Here is a 19,876-nt window from a genome sequence, read left to right as displayed (position 1 = left end):
CTATTTCCGTGCAGGCATGTAAGGCATTAAATAAGAATAACAATTTCACTAAAATGTTTAGATTTAACAAACAAGCTCTGTAGTTGTATAGTGGCTCAACAATACACGCATATTTAGTTTGAAAAGGAATGCTTATTCGTCACAATAATAATAATACAGAGCTGTCCAAAACATAATGCTGACATGATACACATTCATTGCATATTATATATTTTAATTTGATGTGTCACTTTTAAAATTAATTTCAATACAACTCGCACCCGCATAATAATATAATAAACAATTTATAACACATACCTATTATTAAAATTTAATTTAATTGTTATAATAATAATATGTAGGCACTTATTTATTTTTGAATGCAGTTTACTTCAGACATTTTAGTAATTTTAAACCAAAACGTGGTTATAATAACACATCAACGTTATGGTTTCAATTTTAAAGTATGGGGTACGTACAAAACTAATTACCAATTACTATAATTATGATAATTCCTGTATTAGTGGGTTTATGACCTATAACCCCTATTACAATTACTATTGAAGCTTAATTATTATATAGTTATTTCATATTTCTTGCAAGTGTAAGTTACTAACTAGCTAGTCCTTATTTTCAAGTAAATCGAACTCATATTGAGTAAAAATTATTTTGAGTACACTAAATACCTTTGTCCAAATGAAATGTTGTGGACATTGTACAATTAAAAATTAAAAATCATAATTTCTAATGATACAAAACTTTTTACCAACATTTTTTTCATTCTTTTTATTCCTGTGATTCACATAATAAATAAACTTTAAAAGCTCTTAACTGTTTAAAATTCCCTGCAGGCTGCAGTAGCACAATATTATTACTGAGTTTACGTGCTGTTAAAATTTAAATATCTCTGAAGGAATGTTACTACCGATGTTCATTTTAATGTAGGTACGTATATAACCCTAAATACGAGGGAAATGGTTTAATTTTGTACATTGCCTAATGAAGGACATTTTAAACATCTGTACTTACAACTTGGATATTGAAAAACATACTTGAAATGAAAGTTAAACACTTGGTGGTATTATTATTGACTAAGTACATAATTAATCAGTAAATTCTATACTTAGTGGGGTCACTAAATAATTAAGAATAGCAGTGTATGCATTGTGGTTATTTAAAAAAAAACTATTTATGTCGTAAAAAAAGATGAATTACAATTGCTGTGGCCAGATACAGTGCTATAGTTAATCTCCGTCTATAATCCAACTAAAAGTTCGAAGGTAATTTTTTTAATGTAAACAAAACATTATTTATTAAAATATTTGTTTACTTTATTACTTTTATTTACTTTACTTTTAGGTATAGTTATCTTTGTCTTTTAAAACAGTTTGCTTTTAATATCTATTGTTGAGTGAAAAATATATATATAGTTTAAGTGCCTAATTTTTATAAAGTATATGATACAACAGTTTTTGATGCCTTTAAGTTTAATTTATTTTATATATTATTTGAGTTACGCAATTATTATAATAAATCACTAAAATATTACTATCACATAATATTTTATGATTTTTAAATACTGAGAAAAACAATTGACTTTACAATGACATATTTTTTTCTTTTTTTTGTATCTGAAGACATCTTTTATAGCAAAAAAATGTTTCAATTTTCAACATCGAGAAGATTCAGTTCTAGCTTGTTATTTGGCAAGTCAAAAGTAAAAATTGAAAAAGTAAAAAAAAAAGTAACTGTAAGAGTCACAAAGCTTGGAATAACACAAAAATTAACATACCTACATTTGTCAGCTCTCCAGTCATTTACGACTACCCATTCCTTATCCGAGGCTGTGATATTTAATTTTAATTTAATATAGTTATCTCAGCACATAAGCTTTATCGACATTTTTTCTGATTTATCTACAAAAAATCATTTTTATGTTTTAGTTCATTTTGTTTTCTTATTTCGATTACTATTATGTAATGTTGTCTCTAGTTATCTGCACCTGTATTTGTTATTACTGAACATATTTAATTTAAGGCTTAATAATTTAGCATGAAAAGAAAAATGTTAATGCGATGTCTTAGATAGATTATACTATTCTTTAATTATTTTAGCTAAACATTTTATTAAAAGTTTTTCTCATTGCTTGTTCAAATAATGTATAAATGTATAAATAACTATTAAATAAGAGATTATTTAGGCAAATTAAAATTTAACATAATGAATATTTTAAATTACACAGATAGACAAATAACATAAAAATTGTTTTAATTTAGATAGGTACACGTGGTCTCCTATGTGCAATAATAAAGTAAAGCAATTCAAGTTGCAGGATGACATGTACATAATATTATATTTTAACTATAAAGTATACTTATACATGAGGTACCTCTATAACACGACGTCATTCAAATTATGATACAAAAAATGGTTGGGTTTTCATTAGGACGGTGTCATTTCCCTATTCCCTAACCATTTTTATTACATGGAATTTAAATTACCCTTTTAACCTTTTTTGAACCTTTGAAGGATTGTTAATGACGCTATTTTTATGTTTACATCTAATTGATCAGAAATTCTTTTCAAACTACACTTTGAGTTTGTCAAAACTGATGGGTAATTATTGTTTTTCACTAACATCTAAATAATAAATATATGTAAATATTGTTACTGCTATTAAAAAAAAAAATAATAAATATTGTTATACCTATACGAACTACTTAACCCAAACCTATCCAAGTATTGTATTATTTTATTTTTAACTAGTGCAGGTTATTGGTAAAAATGTTACTATATATAAAACACATTTTTTATTATTTTATATTATGCATGCAAAATTAGCTTTATATATTTTATCATTGACCTATTATATCCAAATTTTTCTTTTAGATTGAATTATTCTTATTTTTTTCTGTATTGTGTTTATCTTGTATCGATTTCTCTCTTTTCTATCCACAATACATTTTACTTATATTATATAGATAATTGTATATACTGAGTAGTGTTTCGCTATTTTTCGAGCTTACCTATATTCCTATTTATGACTATATTATTTATTTTATTATCTCAAATAAGGTTTTTTTTTCACTCAGTATATTACTTACAATGATGTATTTATCACTAAATTATCAGTATTTAGGAAAAAAAATTCCACGAAAGACGCGTTTTCTATGTGAGAATATGAATGAGATTAGGTGGGTGTATATAATATAATCGTAAAGATAGTCCGTTCATAATTTAGAAGTTTTTACTTTTAAGAGATTCATTACTTTTATAAAGTATGGAGTTTTGTTTGGATCATATTTGGTACTTTTTATGGCTTGATCAAACATTCAGTCAGTTGAGCCATTTCCTCAAGATGATTCGTATTTTATGTTTCTATGCGTTTATTAAGACATACAATAAAATATTTTTTTTTATGGAATGACCCGTCGTTCAACTTATGATAATACTTAAATATTTTGAAGAAAATCTCTGTTTATAGAATGTCGTAAATAAAGATTTTGAAAATGCTGAAGTGAAAAGCTCTAATGTCACGTATTATAATATTAATTATTGCCGTTATTAAAAATTACTTATATTGTGTTTATTTAAACGTCTAGATAAAATACACATTTTCCTGGAAGTTAGCTGTGTTATCGAATATTTATTTAATGTTTAAATAGTTATATAAACACACAATGCAAATTTATATTTATGTGTCCTATTATAAATTCGGTAATAAAATGTTCATTATTTTGCCAATTCCTTGAAAATTCTAAATATTGTTAATTAAATCATATTATAATAAAATATTTTTCCAAACAATTTATTTCCTTATGAACCTAGCTACACTGGTATTGAACCTTTATTTCATTTATTAATAATACATTTCTCAAATTATCATCCATTTTATTTTAATACAATTTATTTTTTATTTTTTCATATTATGATATTAATATTATTTATATTGTTTCGGGTATAAAACCCGTTTTCGGTACGAAATAAATAAACAAATCATTGTTAATTTTGTATAATTTAACGCTTTTTAAAAAAATATCTATATACAAACCTGACTATAAAAATGATTATTATTTTATGTATTAAAATTCAAAAATAATAATTTAAAATACTTTGGAGTAATCTTCAAACTTAATTAACGGTACGTTTAATCTATGAATTATGAATTATGCTGCTTTAAACAAATTATGTTCGTTATCTTAAATTATTATATGGTTTTAACATATACTATAATAATTATAATACTTGATCATAATTAACTTTAAAAATAAACTAATTATCCTTTCAATTATGAATAGTTACTGTTAAACAATAAAAAAAAACAATTAGTTATATTGTCATTATCCTCGTCCCATTATAAATAAATAAATTAAGTAGAAAATATTTCATACTTCTGATATTTTTTTTACTTACACCGTTTTGATTATATTATAATGATATTATGAGTATAACTATGTGTATGTTTAACTTATAAAAAGTGAATAATTTACACGGCTGCTTTTTTTTTGTGAGGTTCTTTTTTGACTGTGACACAACAAAGCTGTGACTGATATGTTATGAATTATGATTAAAAAATGTATTATTCAGTATTTTATGTAGGCATTAATTGTACTCCGATGTATGTGATTCCTATTGCACTAGAACATAATACAATATTTTTATGAAATAAATTAAAATTAAAAAAATAATTGTATGAAATGTTATCAAAAATGTTTGAATATTTTTATACGAAACGATTTTATACTTTTATTGATATCTTCGGCTATTTCAAAGAAATACCATTTCATTTCTCTCGTATCTGTGATTTTTTTTTTTAATAATTAAATTTAAAAAAGTTGTAAAATTATTTTTAGAAGCACGTTTTTCTGTCGGGTGGCACTTCTACAGAGAGCTTTCCCAATTATTCACTTTTTCCCGTCAGTATAAACATCATGCCATTAAATTTGCGTATTGTACTTTTTAATGTATAGATTGCAATTATATATTTTTAATAAATAAAAAAAATGCATGGTTGAAAACACATTAATAGATAAGAAACGTGTTGGTTTTGAAAATGGATGTGATTTCAAATCGTCTTAATGTTATGGGGTATAATAATATTGTATTATTCCATATATTATTTTGGTATTGTAAATGTGTGAATTATAAATAAATATCTTACGATATTGATTTTATACTTTTACACTCTTACACAAAAAATGTATAAAATACCTCAAAAAATGTATTAGTGTATTCTATCCGTAAAGTATCCAAAAATTATATTCAATTTTCTAAATGTAAATATAAAATATAGATTCATATCGTAAATATCTAAATACTGTTCAGAATATAAAAAAAAATACCATAATAACTTAAGCTCATTATTATATACCTTAACAGTTAGATCGTAAATTCGAATACAGCTGAAAAGTGAGAGCATTGTACCAAGTAACTCGTATAAGAGATACTGGGGTTTCAAATCTCATCATAAATAAAACATGAATTTACACCAATAGGGTTTTCTGATTTAATTATGTATTCAAATGTCGTTGTCACTGATTTTAGTTTATTAGTAATGCGAAGAAGGTATATATTGGTATTTTGTGTTTATACTTGGTTTATAAGATTTGTTATTCAATGTTTATTTATTTTTAGTCTTGACCATTACCATAAGCATAACCATATGTGAAGTTAGACATATGATACTGGATAAATGACAGTATTGTTTAGAGGACATTTTTATTCTTTTTTAGTAGTTTATTCGAAATTTTCACATCCAGAAATTCATTATAGAAGAATAAAAATTACGAAAAATCTGATTAGGTTATTTTGTTTTTTGTCAATAATGAGATTTCGTACATGAAAATATTAGAATTGTATACATAAAAATAATAAATATGGCAATACTTTAATACTTCGAGTATTTAAGAGACCTAGTACGAGTATTTTGTGAAAGCTCAAAACATATTTTAATCAAAATAATTTATTTTCTTAAGAAATGACATTTTGTTACAAGAGATTAATCATAGGTTCATTGAACTCATTGAACTCAAATAATTTTTTAATGGTAATAAAATCTTAATTAAAAATACCTTTTTATTAATATAATAACCATTAAGGTTTAATTTGTTAAAACATGATTGTAAGAAAGGTCCCTCTCCAAAATTGTCACTTTTATTTTATAAAATATTTCTTTTTGTAGGTACCACTGAATGATAATATCATTTTATAAATTACAATTTGTGTACTATAAATGTCTAATGTCTATACGTTTACTTAGAAGCTCCATGTATAGGCATGTAATATATTTTTTTAATATATCACACACACTGATTACGCTAATTACTAGCATGTACTGATGAATGGATAACAGTTATCAGCGACTTATACAACCGAACACTTTTGGGTTATATACTAAAGAAAATGTTCTTCCATAATATGAATTTAAGTCTTACCAGACTCGGTTTTTAAAAATCATAAAATCCTCACTGGCCTAAAACTAAAATGTTCTGCCGAACACAAAGCCTTGCGGCTTACGTGTGGTGGCCTAATCGCATGGCTACAAACTTCATTAAAGTATACGGTATAGTAGCATACACACTAAATTATTTTACTAGTAAGATAGTTATATCCGTAAAATACCAACAACAAATAAGCACTTAACTTTACTCTAAAATCCCTAATATTAGATTGATCATTTATTGAAATTATGAATGGAATAACTTAACCTAACCTAACTTTGGAATAATAGGATAGGTACCAAATTCGTATTACTTAGTATTGTCAGAATGTCTTAGACAGGTAATAAGTATTATATCATTATTCATTCATATATACGGAGGGGAAAAGTAATAATGAAAATAAATGAAAAGTGTAAGCAGATTTTGCACAAACAAAATAATAATATTTGTGTTTTATTATTTCGGCATGTTGTTTAATTAAGATTGAACTGCATAATAGTAAAGAGTAAACAAGATTTTATGTTAATAAATGACTTTAAGAGGACGTCATACCCGCATGTTGTCTCTGTTTTGCAAACGCACAACAGAGTACATTTTACGTTCAGAATAATCCACTTTACTCTGTGTATTTAATAACAAAGTGAATTGACCTATTATAAAATTTAAATATTAGAACTAAGCATATTCTCCAAAGATACCCATGTAGGTTTGTTTTGACATTTCTTGTTTTAAAGCAAGTTATGTTGTTTTAAAATATTGTACACTTTTCATATATTTTAAAATGACCATAGTTTGCTCTAAAATTAAAATATCAACATGAAAATTTTCCTAAAAACCTATGTGTACCCTAACATAATATTCTTACCTTTAAGTTTGATAATAGGTAAATTCACTCTAATATTAACAATAACAGAGTAAAATGGATTATTCTGGACTTGAAATTAGCTATATTGTACTTCAGTAAGACGGAGGCAGCACATGCAGGTGTGACGTCCTTTTAAAAATATGTATTAATGTATTATAATTTATAATAGCAACTTAGCTTGCATAAACGAGTTAATAGTCTCAAATTTCGTTAAGTATTTGTGGCACGTCAACGATTGGAATGTATATACTTGTAATTTATATACTTCGGAAAAAGTGTTCTTTAAATAACATAAATGTGGTAGACTTGAACATCGTTTTTTTTTTTGTTTTGATGCGCTATTCAATCATTTTAAAATCGATTGTGCAATTTATAAACCATTACCTTTATTACTCTTTCGTTTCCTGATAAATTTACGCTCGATTTAATTATTTTTGCAAATATTCACAAATAAAAATGTACAGGACTATTATTTATAATAAATATATATTTTTTTATCATCATTGATTTATAAGAATATATGTAGGTAGGTATACCTTATATGCTAACAATTACTCATAATATATGAACAAAAATTATAATTTATAAAATACATATTATTTTACTCGTCAAAATAATGTTGTATTATAGTCGTTCAGGTGTTCTTTTATGATAATAAATATTATTAAATAATATACAAACATTTCATTTTATATAAGTAGGTAAGTACCCTCAAAACAAATTTCAAAATAATTGTAGTTAATTAAAGTAAATAATGTAACAAAAGGTTATTAATATTGACATTTTTCTGTCACAATACATTTGAATTTATAATTTATATAAACACATTATCCACTAGGTAAGAGTGTAAAAGGTAGATAAGATGACGTTTCATCCGTGAGTGTTACCTACTTCTATCAAACGTAAGACGCGAGTTAGCAACCCTTCCCCCCCTACTGCGTTGGAGCCATTAATAAGTCATACCAGGCTGATCGGCTAGATTTAAAATAAATCTTATGATATTGTATTTTTTTTTTCAAATTTCTATGATTTAATCTATTGACATGTTATTATATATGGCCCGACGGTGTAAAATGTACTTTCTACAGTTTACACTTACCAAACCGATTTTTTAAAGATTATACATTTATGTGCGCCCCATCAAAATATAATTTTCAAATAAACTGATGAGACCGCATAAAATTTGTTTTCGCCCCTCCAATAAATACCTATTACTGCATAGGAATTTTGCATTATCGTACTGACAACAATTTCGTATTGTCACTTTCGACGTTGCTGTGAATTGACTTAGTATCAAACTTAAAGGTTTGACCGTTATCTGTCTGCGCTCTTCGCGTTATTGTTTTTACGGTATTTTAATTTTTAAGGGAGTATAATGGGTAGGGTTATGTAAGATACTACAATTTAAAAATACTCATAACGTACCTGAAAATTAAAATTTCGTATACAAACCAACGTCCAAAACAATGATCATGTTCTTAACCTAAAGTTTGACTGTGGGTATAGGTGAATTTATTCTTAAATTAAATCCGACGGCACAAGGTTGGTCCTACCGTAATCAAGTTTGTTACTAGGTGCCAGGTGCCTACATGTTGCACACGTTTGTAACGTCGGAGACACAACACATGTTGCTGTTGTGTCTTCCTCTTAAACAGACGTGTGATTATTACAGGGCTATATGCATTTTTCTTTTTAATAGCCAAACGTGTATTTTTCACCAAATTTAACACGATGAAAGATATATTAGATAATATATGTGCTTTAAAGATTGACGGTTTGACAGTTTTGACACAATCGATTTCGTGTGGTTTCCCGATTATTTTTATAGTGTAGAGCGTAGTAGAAATATGTAAAGTGTTTGTCTTATATTGCTATAAGTCTCAAAGTTCACGAAAAAAAATAGCAATAATAATAATTTGGACGCTTGTCTTATTAAATTGTGAGCAAAGAGAGTCATATATATTATAGTATTGATTTCTGATGTATGCTTTTTTTCTAACTTTCATTATTTTTATTTTTTTACTGAGAAAGTCACCATGTGTCGTAATACTCCAACCGATAGTTCTGACATATTTGTTGATATTTGGCATGACATATACGTCATAAATCATAATACTATAATACTATTATACCTTTGGTCACTTTAAAGTCCATAGCTTAATTTAATCTACTATAATTGTATTAATCATCGGTTTTTTAAACGCAAATCTGGTTCATCTATTTTAATATAACGTAGATAAATATTATAATTTGTACACTTAATACATTCTTACGTTTCTATTTGAATGTCTGCATATAATATATATTTAAATATCATTCTTCTATCTTCCATATTTTTGGTATAATTTGCAAACGACTTGTCTATTATTTTGTAGTTGTGATTTTTTTTTAAGTAGTTTTATTACACAATTTGTAAATATATTATTTTTACAATAAGCGTAAGTGTTGTAATAGATTAATAAAAAGGGACTGATGACTTGAGCGAAGAATCCATCCAGTGATGGGACTTCTTGGAGTTGTGGATGAGTTTTATTCAGTCAGGAAGTCCCGACACCATTTTCGTTTTAAACGTCTTTCAGGGTCACCTTTAATGCTGAGGGTAGATAAGTTTGAGATTAGAGGATTGCGGTGGTTGGAGACATTTGAGTGGAATCGTTTATATAGAGTTTTGGCTACGAGTTGAACTGTCGGAATAAAGAGGTCCTTATGGAGTGTATATTGTTTGAGACTTAAAAGGAGGCTTTGGTAATTTATCGAAGGCATTTAGATTGAAATATTTGAATTTTTTTATGTTAGATGGTTTGGCTGAACCCCAAAGTTGTATACCATATGACCATACGGACTTTAGTAGTAATTTATATATAAGTATTTTGTTGTTCAGATTGATGTACTTAGATGTAAGGAGAAGACGTAGCTGACGGGATCGTGTTGTGATTTATATTTATTTTATAATTGTAAAACGCATTAGTTTTAATTATTGTAGAGTTCATTATTAAACATATTGATACAAATTTATAAACTTTTTCTCGTGTTCTTGTTACTTATTTTGTCACTAGCATTTTTTTTAAGAATTTTCAATGTTGAAGTTATTTTGTTTGTTACATAATGCCGATTGTCTGATTGTAGGTGATGATTTTTCCAAACAGTTCAGTGATTAACTCAAAGAAATCAAACATATCCTACTCTGTATTCAGTATATAACTTTTACTCTCTGACAGAGTCTATAAACTTATATATTTTTGGAATTCAAAATATTATTTGCTAGGTACACCACGAACAGTTGTGTTTGAATGTTCTTAAGCAATCCAATTTGTGACGAAATTACTTTATGAATAAAATTTTTTTAAAGAAATTGAACAACTGTCAGAATAATAATATATGGCCTCAACAATAATTCGAAAGAAAAATGATAATTTTATTCAGAAATACATAAAACTTCTGTAGTTCAAAATATCATCGTACATTGAACAAGTATTGACGGTCGTCAGAAATCTATAACGAATAAGTAATATCATGAAATAAATGTGGCTTATGATAGAAAAGGGTGAAGCAATTGACTGTAGCATGGATACTGTACAGAGAGCGAGTACGTGATGGGTACATCGTGAAAGAGCCAATATTTATTGCATATTATTATAATACATTTGAAAGCAATGATAAATCATCACACTTAAAAATAATTCTGAGTGAAGATATGCTTGGTTTTTTACAGTGTTTTTAAAATTTAAGCGCATTTAAAAATAATTTATGGTTGAAATGTTTTTAAATGTATTACATTTAGTAAAAACAATAATTTGAGTAACACTCATATTATACAGCTTTTTTATTAAGTTATTTTTATACAAGACTATACAAAAATATACCGGTAAACCAGTAAAATAAAACCGGGAAAGTGGCTCTGCTGTATAGTAAATGTTTCGAGTGATTACTAGTGTTCGTGATAGAAACATTTAAAAACAAGTAAATGCAGTCGAACCTCGATAATTCGAAAACCTTGATAAGTCGAAAAAAATTCAATTCCCTTACGGAAACCTCGATTACTCGAAAAAAAAACTTTAGATAACTCAAACATTCTGTGCTCCGAATATAGACGAATAATAACGGATAATTTTTTAAACATTGGTCTTATCGGCTTGTCCGTTCCGATAATTAGATACCTAATTGATAAATTGACAATAGCAAATCTCAAATTTTAAATCAATGTAAGATAACAAATTATCTCTTATAAAGTTACAACACTTGTTTCATTATATTTTATTCGTGTATTTTTTAAAATTTCAATAGCCTATGTAATAACATTTTTTTTACATTGCACCTATATAATAATTTAAGATTTTAATACCTACCTTCATACATTAAAAAAATTCTTTAAGTCGAAATTTTTTCCTAAAAACCTTGGTAACTCGAAAACCTTAGTAAGTCGAAAATCTCGAATAAGTTGAAAAAATTTCATTCCATTAAATTTCGATTTATCGAGGTTACACTGTATTTTGAAAATATTATTGTGTATAGAAAATAATATTATTATTCATAATAGCATATTTTATAGTCCTTGCAATAAATATATTTTGTATTATAGCAAAATAATTAAAACCGTTTGAGGATAATTAATTATTTTTCGTTTAAATCCTTAATGTTTGAACTTCAATTACCTTTTGAAAAAAAAATGTTCATATTATGTATATTTTGTTTTTGTATTTCTGTTAGAAAAATGTAAGAAGAACTTTATTATAATTATCATATATGTATTTTCAAGCCATTAAAATTTGGTATTTGTGAAGTTTGTAAAAATTCTAATTTCAAACGCTTATAAAAAAAATTGTGTGCACCGCCTGTAGTGTTTATTTTTTAAAAAAAATGTAAATATATAAGTTCCACATGGGTTTTTGCGTTACATTTTCAAAGTTTTCGACTCGAAAAAAAAGATTGATTTTGTCAAAAACTGATGTTGGGTAAGGATTCCCGTTTTTAGCTGTTTTTGTTAGTTTTTCCCAATTTTTTTAATAAGTACTAGAAATGTCCAAAGTTGAAGATTTTATTTTTTTTTTTTCCAAAATGCAATTACGTAGGGTCGTTTTAAAATTTTAAAATTTAAAAAAATCACATTATTGTAAAATTATATTATGAGAATCGAAAATATATATTCTGACTGTAGTGTAAATATGTTACTATAATATATTTAATGTTAGAATAATTTATAATTCCATTAAAATTTTTGTTTTACAGAAATAACATGTAGATTCCAAACAGCAAGACCGGAAGTTCGACAGTTGCTTTTGCATTATTTAGTTCCTTGGTTACACAATATGGAATTAGTGGATCCAAACGTGCCTCCTCCAAATCCGTTATCGTATTTTCAGGTACCTGCCCAACTATAATATACAGTAGTATAATAATATTATTATTCAACCCTTTATCGAAAATATCTCTAATGGTTTTAAACGACTATTGATTTTAACCTTAAATGGATACAAATGCAGTATATAGTTTATTACTATTGTCTATCATAAATACACATAAAACCGCATATGCCACGTCAAATTAATATTCTGCATAATCACTATTCATAGTTAATATTATACTTTTTTTATTTTATTGAATTAGAATAAATTGGCTTATTATCAAAAACGAATAGTCCATTTGTAACTAGCATTCGATTTAATATTAAAATTAAAATATTGAAAAAAAATTCAAGTGTGAAACTTGATTATGATTTATAAGTAAATTTAATACAATTTATTTAAGAAGTACAATTAATGACACTGTTCATTTTATATTTGTTGCAATCCACCAATAATTGACATAAATAATAACCAAGTTGTTTATTTTTTGGATAGGTAATAGGTTTATTGATATTATGTACCCTTTAAATTTTGGATTTAAAAACTAGTTTTATATTATTAAAATTTATTTTTAAAGGTGTTTTGAAAATATTATTAAGAGTTGTCATAATAATATATTTAAAAATGTAAAATATATTCTTCTTAATACTTGCTTTTCCTTGTTTTTAATGATTTTAAATTATTTTTATAATTATTTTTTGTAATACTGAAATTTGAGTTTTGAGATTTTTGTTTTTACGTTTTTAGTACTATCCTGCCGAAGAAGGTCAAGACAACTCTTGTCGCCGAGAAGGCTGGGGATCTGTAGAAGCCACCGAAATGGTTTTAAATAATTTGTTCTACATCACAGCTAAGGTAATTGTTTAGTTTTCTTTAAAGTAACTATACTATTTAATTTTGTTTCAAAATTATTTATTATATTTAGTGTATAATTTATAACATTAAATGACAAACAGATTATAAGTTTAAATACAGAAATCCTGTATAAGTAGGTACAGTTATTATTGCTAATAGATCAACACAAGAGATGGTGGTATTATTAGTTTATTAGTTGTTGATTTGACATAAGGGGTATATTAAATTTAATGAAGATAACAGTATCTTCATTACATTTTTTCGCAGATGTTTTTGTGTTTTTCATGCTTGAAATTGAATTACTTTTTTTGTAAATATCCAATTAATAATATGTCTATTTAATATTTATTAAACTAATTTGATTTCAATAGCTTTTGAACATATTATACGGTTTATAATTTCTAGTTCGCTGACGAGCACCCTAAGGACATCGAAGACGTGTGGTCAACGCTGTGCATATGTTGGCCAAATAACCTAAAAGTTATAATTCGGTATTTGGTCATTATTAGTGGTATGGCCCCTCACGAACTCTTACCATTCGTGAGTACATTAATATACATTTTATAATATAATGTAGGTCATGTTTTTACTTAGAACACATCAATAAATATTTTAAGTGTTTTATTTTTAAGGCTATTTTAATGAAACTATACTATAAGAAGAAATATATAATTCTATATACGTGTGCACATTAAGCACTGACATAATATAGGTGTACGAAAAGGGGGAAATTTAATGAACGTTTAGCTATTAGCGCATCTGTGGAAGGGAAAAAAAGTTGAATAAAAAAATAAGTACTAACTGGCGAGGGGGAGAACCTATTAACTATAATGTGAAATTTGGTATTTAGTACATTTTCTTTTTATGGGCGGCTTCTGTGTGGGAATTCACACGAGCAGTTTTAACAAAGAGCTAGGGTTCATTTTAAAAAAAAACTGAAAATTACTACATATTTTTTATGTGAGGATATAAATCCGAGGCTGTAAACGCCAATGGATAAAAGTCCCATACTTTTTATTTGAATTAGATAAAAAAAAAATAATAATAATAGTTATAATAATTTTCATGGTGGATGGTTGTTTTATATAATATTAACTATAAGTATCGAGTTGCCAATCCACGATTTTTGGGTAATTACTATGTATTTTTTCCTATAACTTAAACTATGTGTGCGCATTGCTATTATTTTCTTCGTAATAATTTGTACCGTCTGCCCAGTAATTTTATCCGGCGAACAGGTGGTAGATTTTCCGGTTTGACCTGTGCGTGCGCCCGCGATTTATGAGGGTTTCAATCCTCCCCGGAATTTATGTTTGGAATATTTATAAATATGTGGTTACTGGTTACAATACACACTATGTGCCTTGTTACGATTTTTTCTACTATTGTGACACCACACGAGCGTCTTGATTGTGCAATAGTTTAACGTGTCAATGTATTTTATTTGTGGACTCGGTCTAATTCTCATCATGCACGTCGATGGCTGCGCAGGCGAAACGCGTCACGTTGTACCTAGCCCGGTCCAGGCCGGACAGGCTGCTAGACGAAATGATGACCGAACTGCAGACCGTGGAGACGCTCAACTGTCTCATCGAACGGATGGAGACGCCGCCGTTCTACCGGTTGACCAGCATGAGGAAGACGTCCGGCATGGGGACGTGCTCAAACAACGCGGCGGCGACGGCCAACGGCGGCTCGGGCAACGGCTCGGGCGGCAGCGGCGGCGTCGGCAGCGGTGTCGTAGACATGTCGTCGACCAACGTCAACGAGAACGAGACGGAGCACACCACGTCTCACGCTTCCGCCGGCATGATACACACGAAGAGACACAGCGGCGACGACCCGTCCAAAATCGGGTACGGTATTATTGTATTACTATCGCGATGACTGAGGCAGGAGACTTTTGCCTCTAAAATATTAAATAATCAATTTCAGTATACCCCAGCTAGGTCCCCAGCGACAATAATGCAAACAGTGATTAGATAGGCGACGAAGTAATTTTGTGTGTTCGGGTTAGGTTCTTGTGCCTTATATTATGTATACGGGTACACCACAGTTTTCATTTATACTGTATAGTGTATAGTGTATATAGTGTGCACCTCTATGTTACGTCAATCTTAGTCTAGTATAATGTGTGTTGTGTGCAAAATCGAACGCTATACACCAGCACCAATATCGAGTGGAAATTTCGATCGAAAGTTTAAACGATCCATGTGCAAGTCGATATTTTTCTTAGACGAATTATTTTTTTGGTTTATGCAGGCGATTTACCAAGCACGCCCACCTCCGTGTTGTTTTCTTTAGTAATTAACTAATTTGAATTTCAATTAAACTGAATATATTGATATATTATCCTTACTAATTCCTTAGTTCACAAAGTTAAATAACTCAAATATTAGGTAAGTACTTGTTTGAATTTCGATTTAGAAACATCAAAATTACCGAAAAAGTCATCTGACTAAACTGACTATGGTTTATAGAAAAAAAGGGTGATTACCATTTGAAAATAGGTAGTTAGTAAGGTCGCAGAACACTAATTATAAAAAACCCATGTACTTTAAAATATGACCTTTAAGTATATTTAAAAGTTCTAGAATCAGAATTTGAATCAATTCATTATTAAAGAAAACAATGAGGATGAATATCATCCTTTGTGAATCATATCCTGTGCTTACATTTTTCATCTCAACGTTTCAAGTTAAATTACTTTAGCTCTTATACAATAAGTACTTAAATAATATTGTATGTTGGTGGTAATTCTTAATTTTTTTGTTAAGTTAATATTGGTCTTAAAAATATTTAACATTTAGTAACAAAATCATGGTGTATATATTTTTTATTATAAATCGAGTTTCACCCATGAATTTGTCCGTCGAATGTAATAATTCATTATTGTTTTATTTACCGTGTATTAAAATCCATAAATTCTGTAGAAGAAGACGCTATAAAAAAAGTCTGAGACTTACCGATATTTCTGCCTGTATAATAGCTCTAAATTTAAAGATACGCACTTCATATATAGTGTCACCAAATTCGTGTCTGTTACTTTTCTGTTCTATAATGTTCTCTTAGTTCACTTTTTTGTTGACATATTTAGTAATTTATAACTTAAAAAAACAACGTAAATTGTAAAACTTTGACTTAATCTCAAGTTAACTTTAATAACGTATACAGAATACTAAAACGATTCACGTAATCAAATCGACATGATGAAACACTTTAATGGAATTTTCCCGACTAGTCGCAGTATAATAAATCTGTAATTAAATCTAATAGATCGTATACGTTGACAAAAAAATAAATAGAATAAACGTTTTATTTGTAATTTTTACAATCTGTTTTCACAAATTTACGTTGAGAACAATTTAGGTATCTACTATTTATTAATTAAGATTACTCTTACGCGTGACCTAAAGAATTACCCAATGGTCGTTACAACTTAACAGTATAATAAATGATTGCCTGTTTTATTCTATTCATTTATTGTTTTTCATTTTAACTAGCAAGTGAAAATGCGTCGAGAAGTACTTAGTGCATTTAAAAAAAAAATTAAATTAAATTTTTATTTTACATTATATTATTTTGTATTATATCGTTTTTCGTTTACAAGTGTTTGAAGTCTTTATTTTTTAAATATGAAGTCTAAAAATTTTAAATAAAATCTTTTATATATATATATATATATATATATATATATACATAAACATATTCTAAAACATAACAGACATGACATCGATTGTATCATAATAATTAATAAGTAATTTTAATGACGAAAATAAGTAGGCACTTTAAACTATGTTTACTTGTAAAAAGGTTCTCGTGTACGTTTGTTATACATATTTACCTAGATACATAAATAATGGTATATAAATGTATACTATGTAGTATGTGGGTATATATATATATACTATTACAAGGATTGAGAAACCCTTAGTTTTGTTTAAAGATTTTATAGAGATTTTCAGCTATATTGGCTTAAATTTAAGGTATTATATTGTGCTCTTGAACGCTCTATTTCTGAATGTGGTGCCGTATCTGAGCTCCGCAGTCTGCACACAAATAGTGATTTTGAACCAGGTGAACGTTCAACGAACATTCTTGAGGTCTGCACGCTTTAAATTGAATATCCCATGTGAACCACGCATAACAATGAATCTGTTGCTCCGAAACTTGGTTTATTGGTGGTTTCTTTGGCGGAGCGTAGACGTATTACAGGCAATAAGTTCTTTGGTGGAATGTTACGAGATAATATTGACTCTCCCGAATTACTTTCCTTAACATATATTAAAGTATCTCAACGTTATTCCCGCTATGTAGATCCTTTTTGCGTTCTTCGTGCCACCATCAACTACATTAAAAAGTAACCTATATGATGTTACCAATGCTAATGATGACGTGTACCCGGCTTGTCTTTCTAATATCTTCGTGTAATACTGTTTAGCTATTAATACGCTCAAGCCATATATCTGTAAATACTTCAATATAATATATATATATATATATATATATACAACATATATTCTTAAAAGGGTTTATCCAATTTATTTATATCTTACAAAAATAAAATAAAACTATATATATGTCACATATTTTACTTGTTAGTTCATCTTATTAATTTTACGTACATATTTCATAAATTTGGCAATCATATAAACAGTTGCATACGAGTTGGGTCTCGAATTATTTTTAAGTAAATCAGCTAGCGCACTAGTCGTGTCTGGGATTTATTTAGATAACATACTAGATGGGCCCTAGACTTTTGAATTTTGATGCTTATCCTCTGTCCAGCGAGTGTTTAGGAGTACTTGCCCAACATTTGGTATGTACAGCGAAAGTCAAAAACTTAGCCTGTCGAGTCGCTCATATATGTGCTTGCGGTTCATTCGATGGGTGACAAAGATAAGCACGTCCCATAAAAATCGAATGTTCCCAGTGATACATTTGTATACATTAATAATAATAATACTAATCAAAAAAACGAAATGCATCAAGTTTATTTGCTTCGAAATGTTGTGTATACGTCCAAAACATCGAACTAACCTTGCCCAAATGACCGTGTATTTTATCCGGGGATTAGGCGAAGTTATTCGATTAGTTGTAACTGGTTACAACTTACAAGCTACACTGCAAATGGTGTATCGAGTTACGAAATACATAGGAAATTTGTAACCACAGTTACAAGTTAAAACTGCAGTAACTATAAGTGATATTTTAAGTTAAAAGTTTCTTAATTATTTATGTACCTGCCTATGTTTTTTCAAGAAAATAGGTAATGAATAATAATCTCCAATAAATATTAGTTTGTATGAGAAGTTTACTAAGAAAATATTTTAGGTGTATAAATTTTAACTAAAATGTAAGAGTATAAAGTAAAATGAAAACATATAGTAATCATAAATGGTAATGTAATAATAATATATAATATAATGGTTAACTAAACTGAAAAGTTTGAGACCCAGCTCGTATAAAATACGATATAAAATACTTCGCGCCTTCACAGTTATATTGTATTGAAATTGAAAACAATAAATTGTTATTAGAAGTCAAAACAATTATCCCTTGAATGACGTAGCTTAAAGAGTTTGGTTAGTAATAATACTATTATTGAAAAAAGGGTTAGAAAAAAGCCCCCGGAAAATATTTCTTCAGCAAATTAAAATACTTACCATTCATATTAAAGAATTAGCTTCGATTATATATTTATATAATATAATGTATAATGTATTTTTATAATCGATGGTATTATTATACCTACTTAACATGTATTTCTTAAAACTAGTGTTCAATTCAACTTCTAAATGAATTGTTATAAGTAACTTAAAATATTATATAAGGTATTTATAAATATTATAATAAATTTATTCATAATTTTATTCTACCATTATTCATTCGTTGGTTTATTTTTAGTATAAGTAATTAAAACAAACGAAGCATACTATAATTTTTAAATACACAATAATGCTTTATTTTAATTTTATAAATATAGAACATCTCAAATAATCGGCTGGAAACAAATCACAATTTAATAAATAATAAACTATGTAGTAATTTTTATAAAATTCATGAAGTACCTAAATAATTATTATATTTTGGATGAACTCAAACAAGATAATAGTTTTACACTGGTCATAATATATAGTATATAATATGAATTTAAAATAGATTAAAAATAAATTGTGCCAACTTCATAATATATATGTGGTTCATCTTATCAATTTCGGTTGGAGTTGCATATAATATGGCGCATCGTTGCATGAGCGCTTTCTTGAATTCTTGCATTTAAAGTACACTTTATTATACAATTTTTGTGAATTAAAATTTGATTTTTTAAGGTTTAGTTTTACAAATAGTATAACAATTTTTAGGGCAATATAAATCAGATTACCGGCTTTAAT

At 27.5% G+C, this 19,876-nt stretch overlaps 1 protein-coding gene across 3 annotated transcripts in view; it reads left to right on the top strand.

Annotated features, from left to right (window-relative positions):
* Positions 1-19,876, top strand: part of LOC111038188 (protein furry) — a 103,754-nt gene that overhangs the window by 56,737 nt on the left and 27,141 nt on the right. For all 3 annotated transcript variants that reach the window (XM_022321186.1, XM_022321187.1, XM_022321184.1), the window contains exons 22-25: positions 12,511-12,644; positions 13,374-13,481; positions 13,887-14,021; positions 14,973-15,337. In XM_022321186.1, the coding sequence (XP_022176878.1) occupies positions 12,511-12,644; positions 13,374-13,481; positions 13,887-14,021; positions 14,973-15,337 (742 nt within the window). The remainder of the gene's footprint in view (positions 1-12,510; positions 12,645-13,373; positions 13,482-13,886; positions 14,022-14,972; positions 15,338-19,876) is intronic.

This window comes from Myzus persicae, unplaced genomic scaffold (assembly GCF_001856785.1).
Source record: "Myzus persicae strain clone G006 unplaced genomic scaffold, MPER_G0061.0, whole genome shotgun sequence".
In the NCBI taxonomy this organism is placed as follows: Eukaryota; Metazoa; Arthropoda; class Insecta; order Hemiptera; family Aphididae; genus Myzus; species Myzus persicae.
Note: the sequence above shows the minus strand (reverse complement) of the source record. Positions and strands in the feature narration are given on the sequence as shown.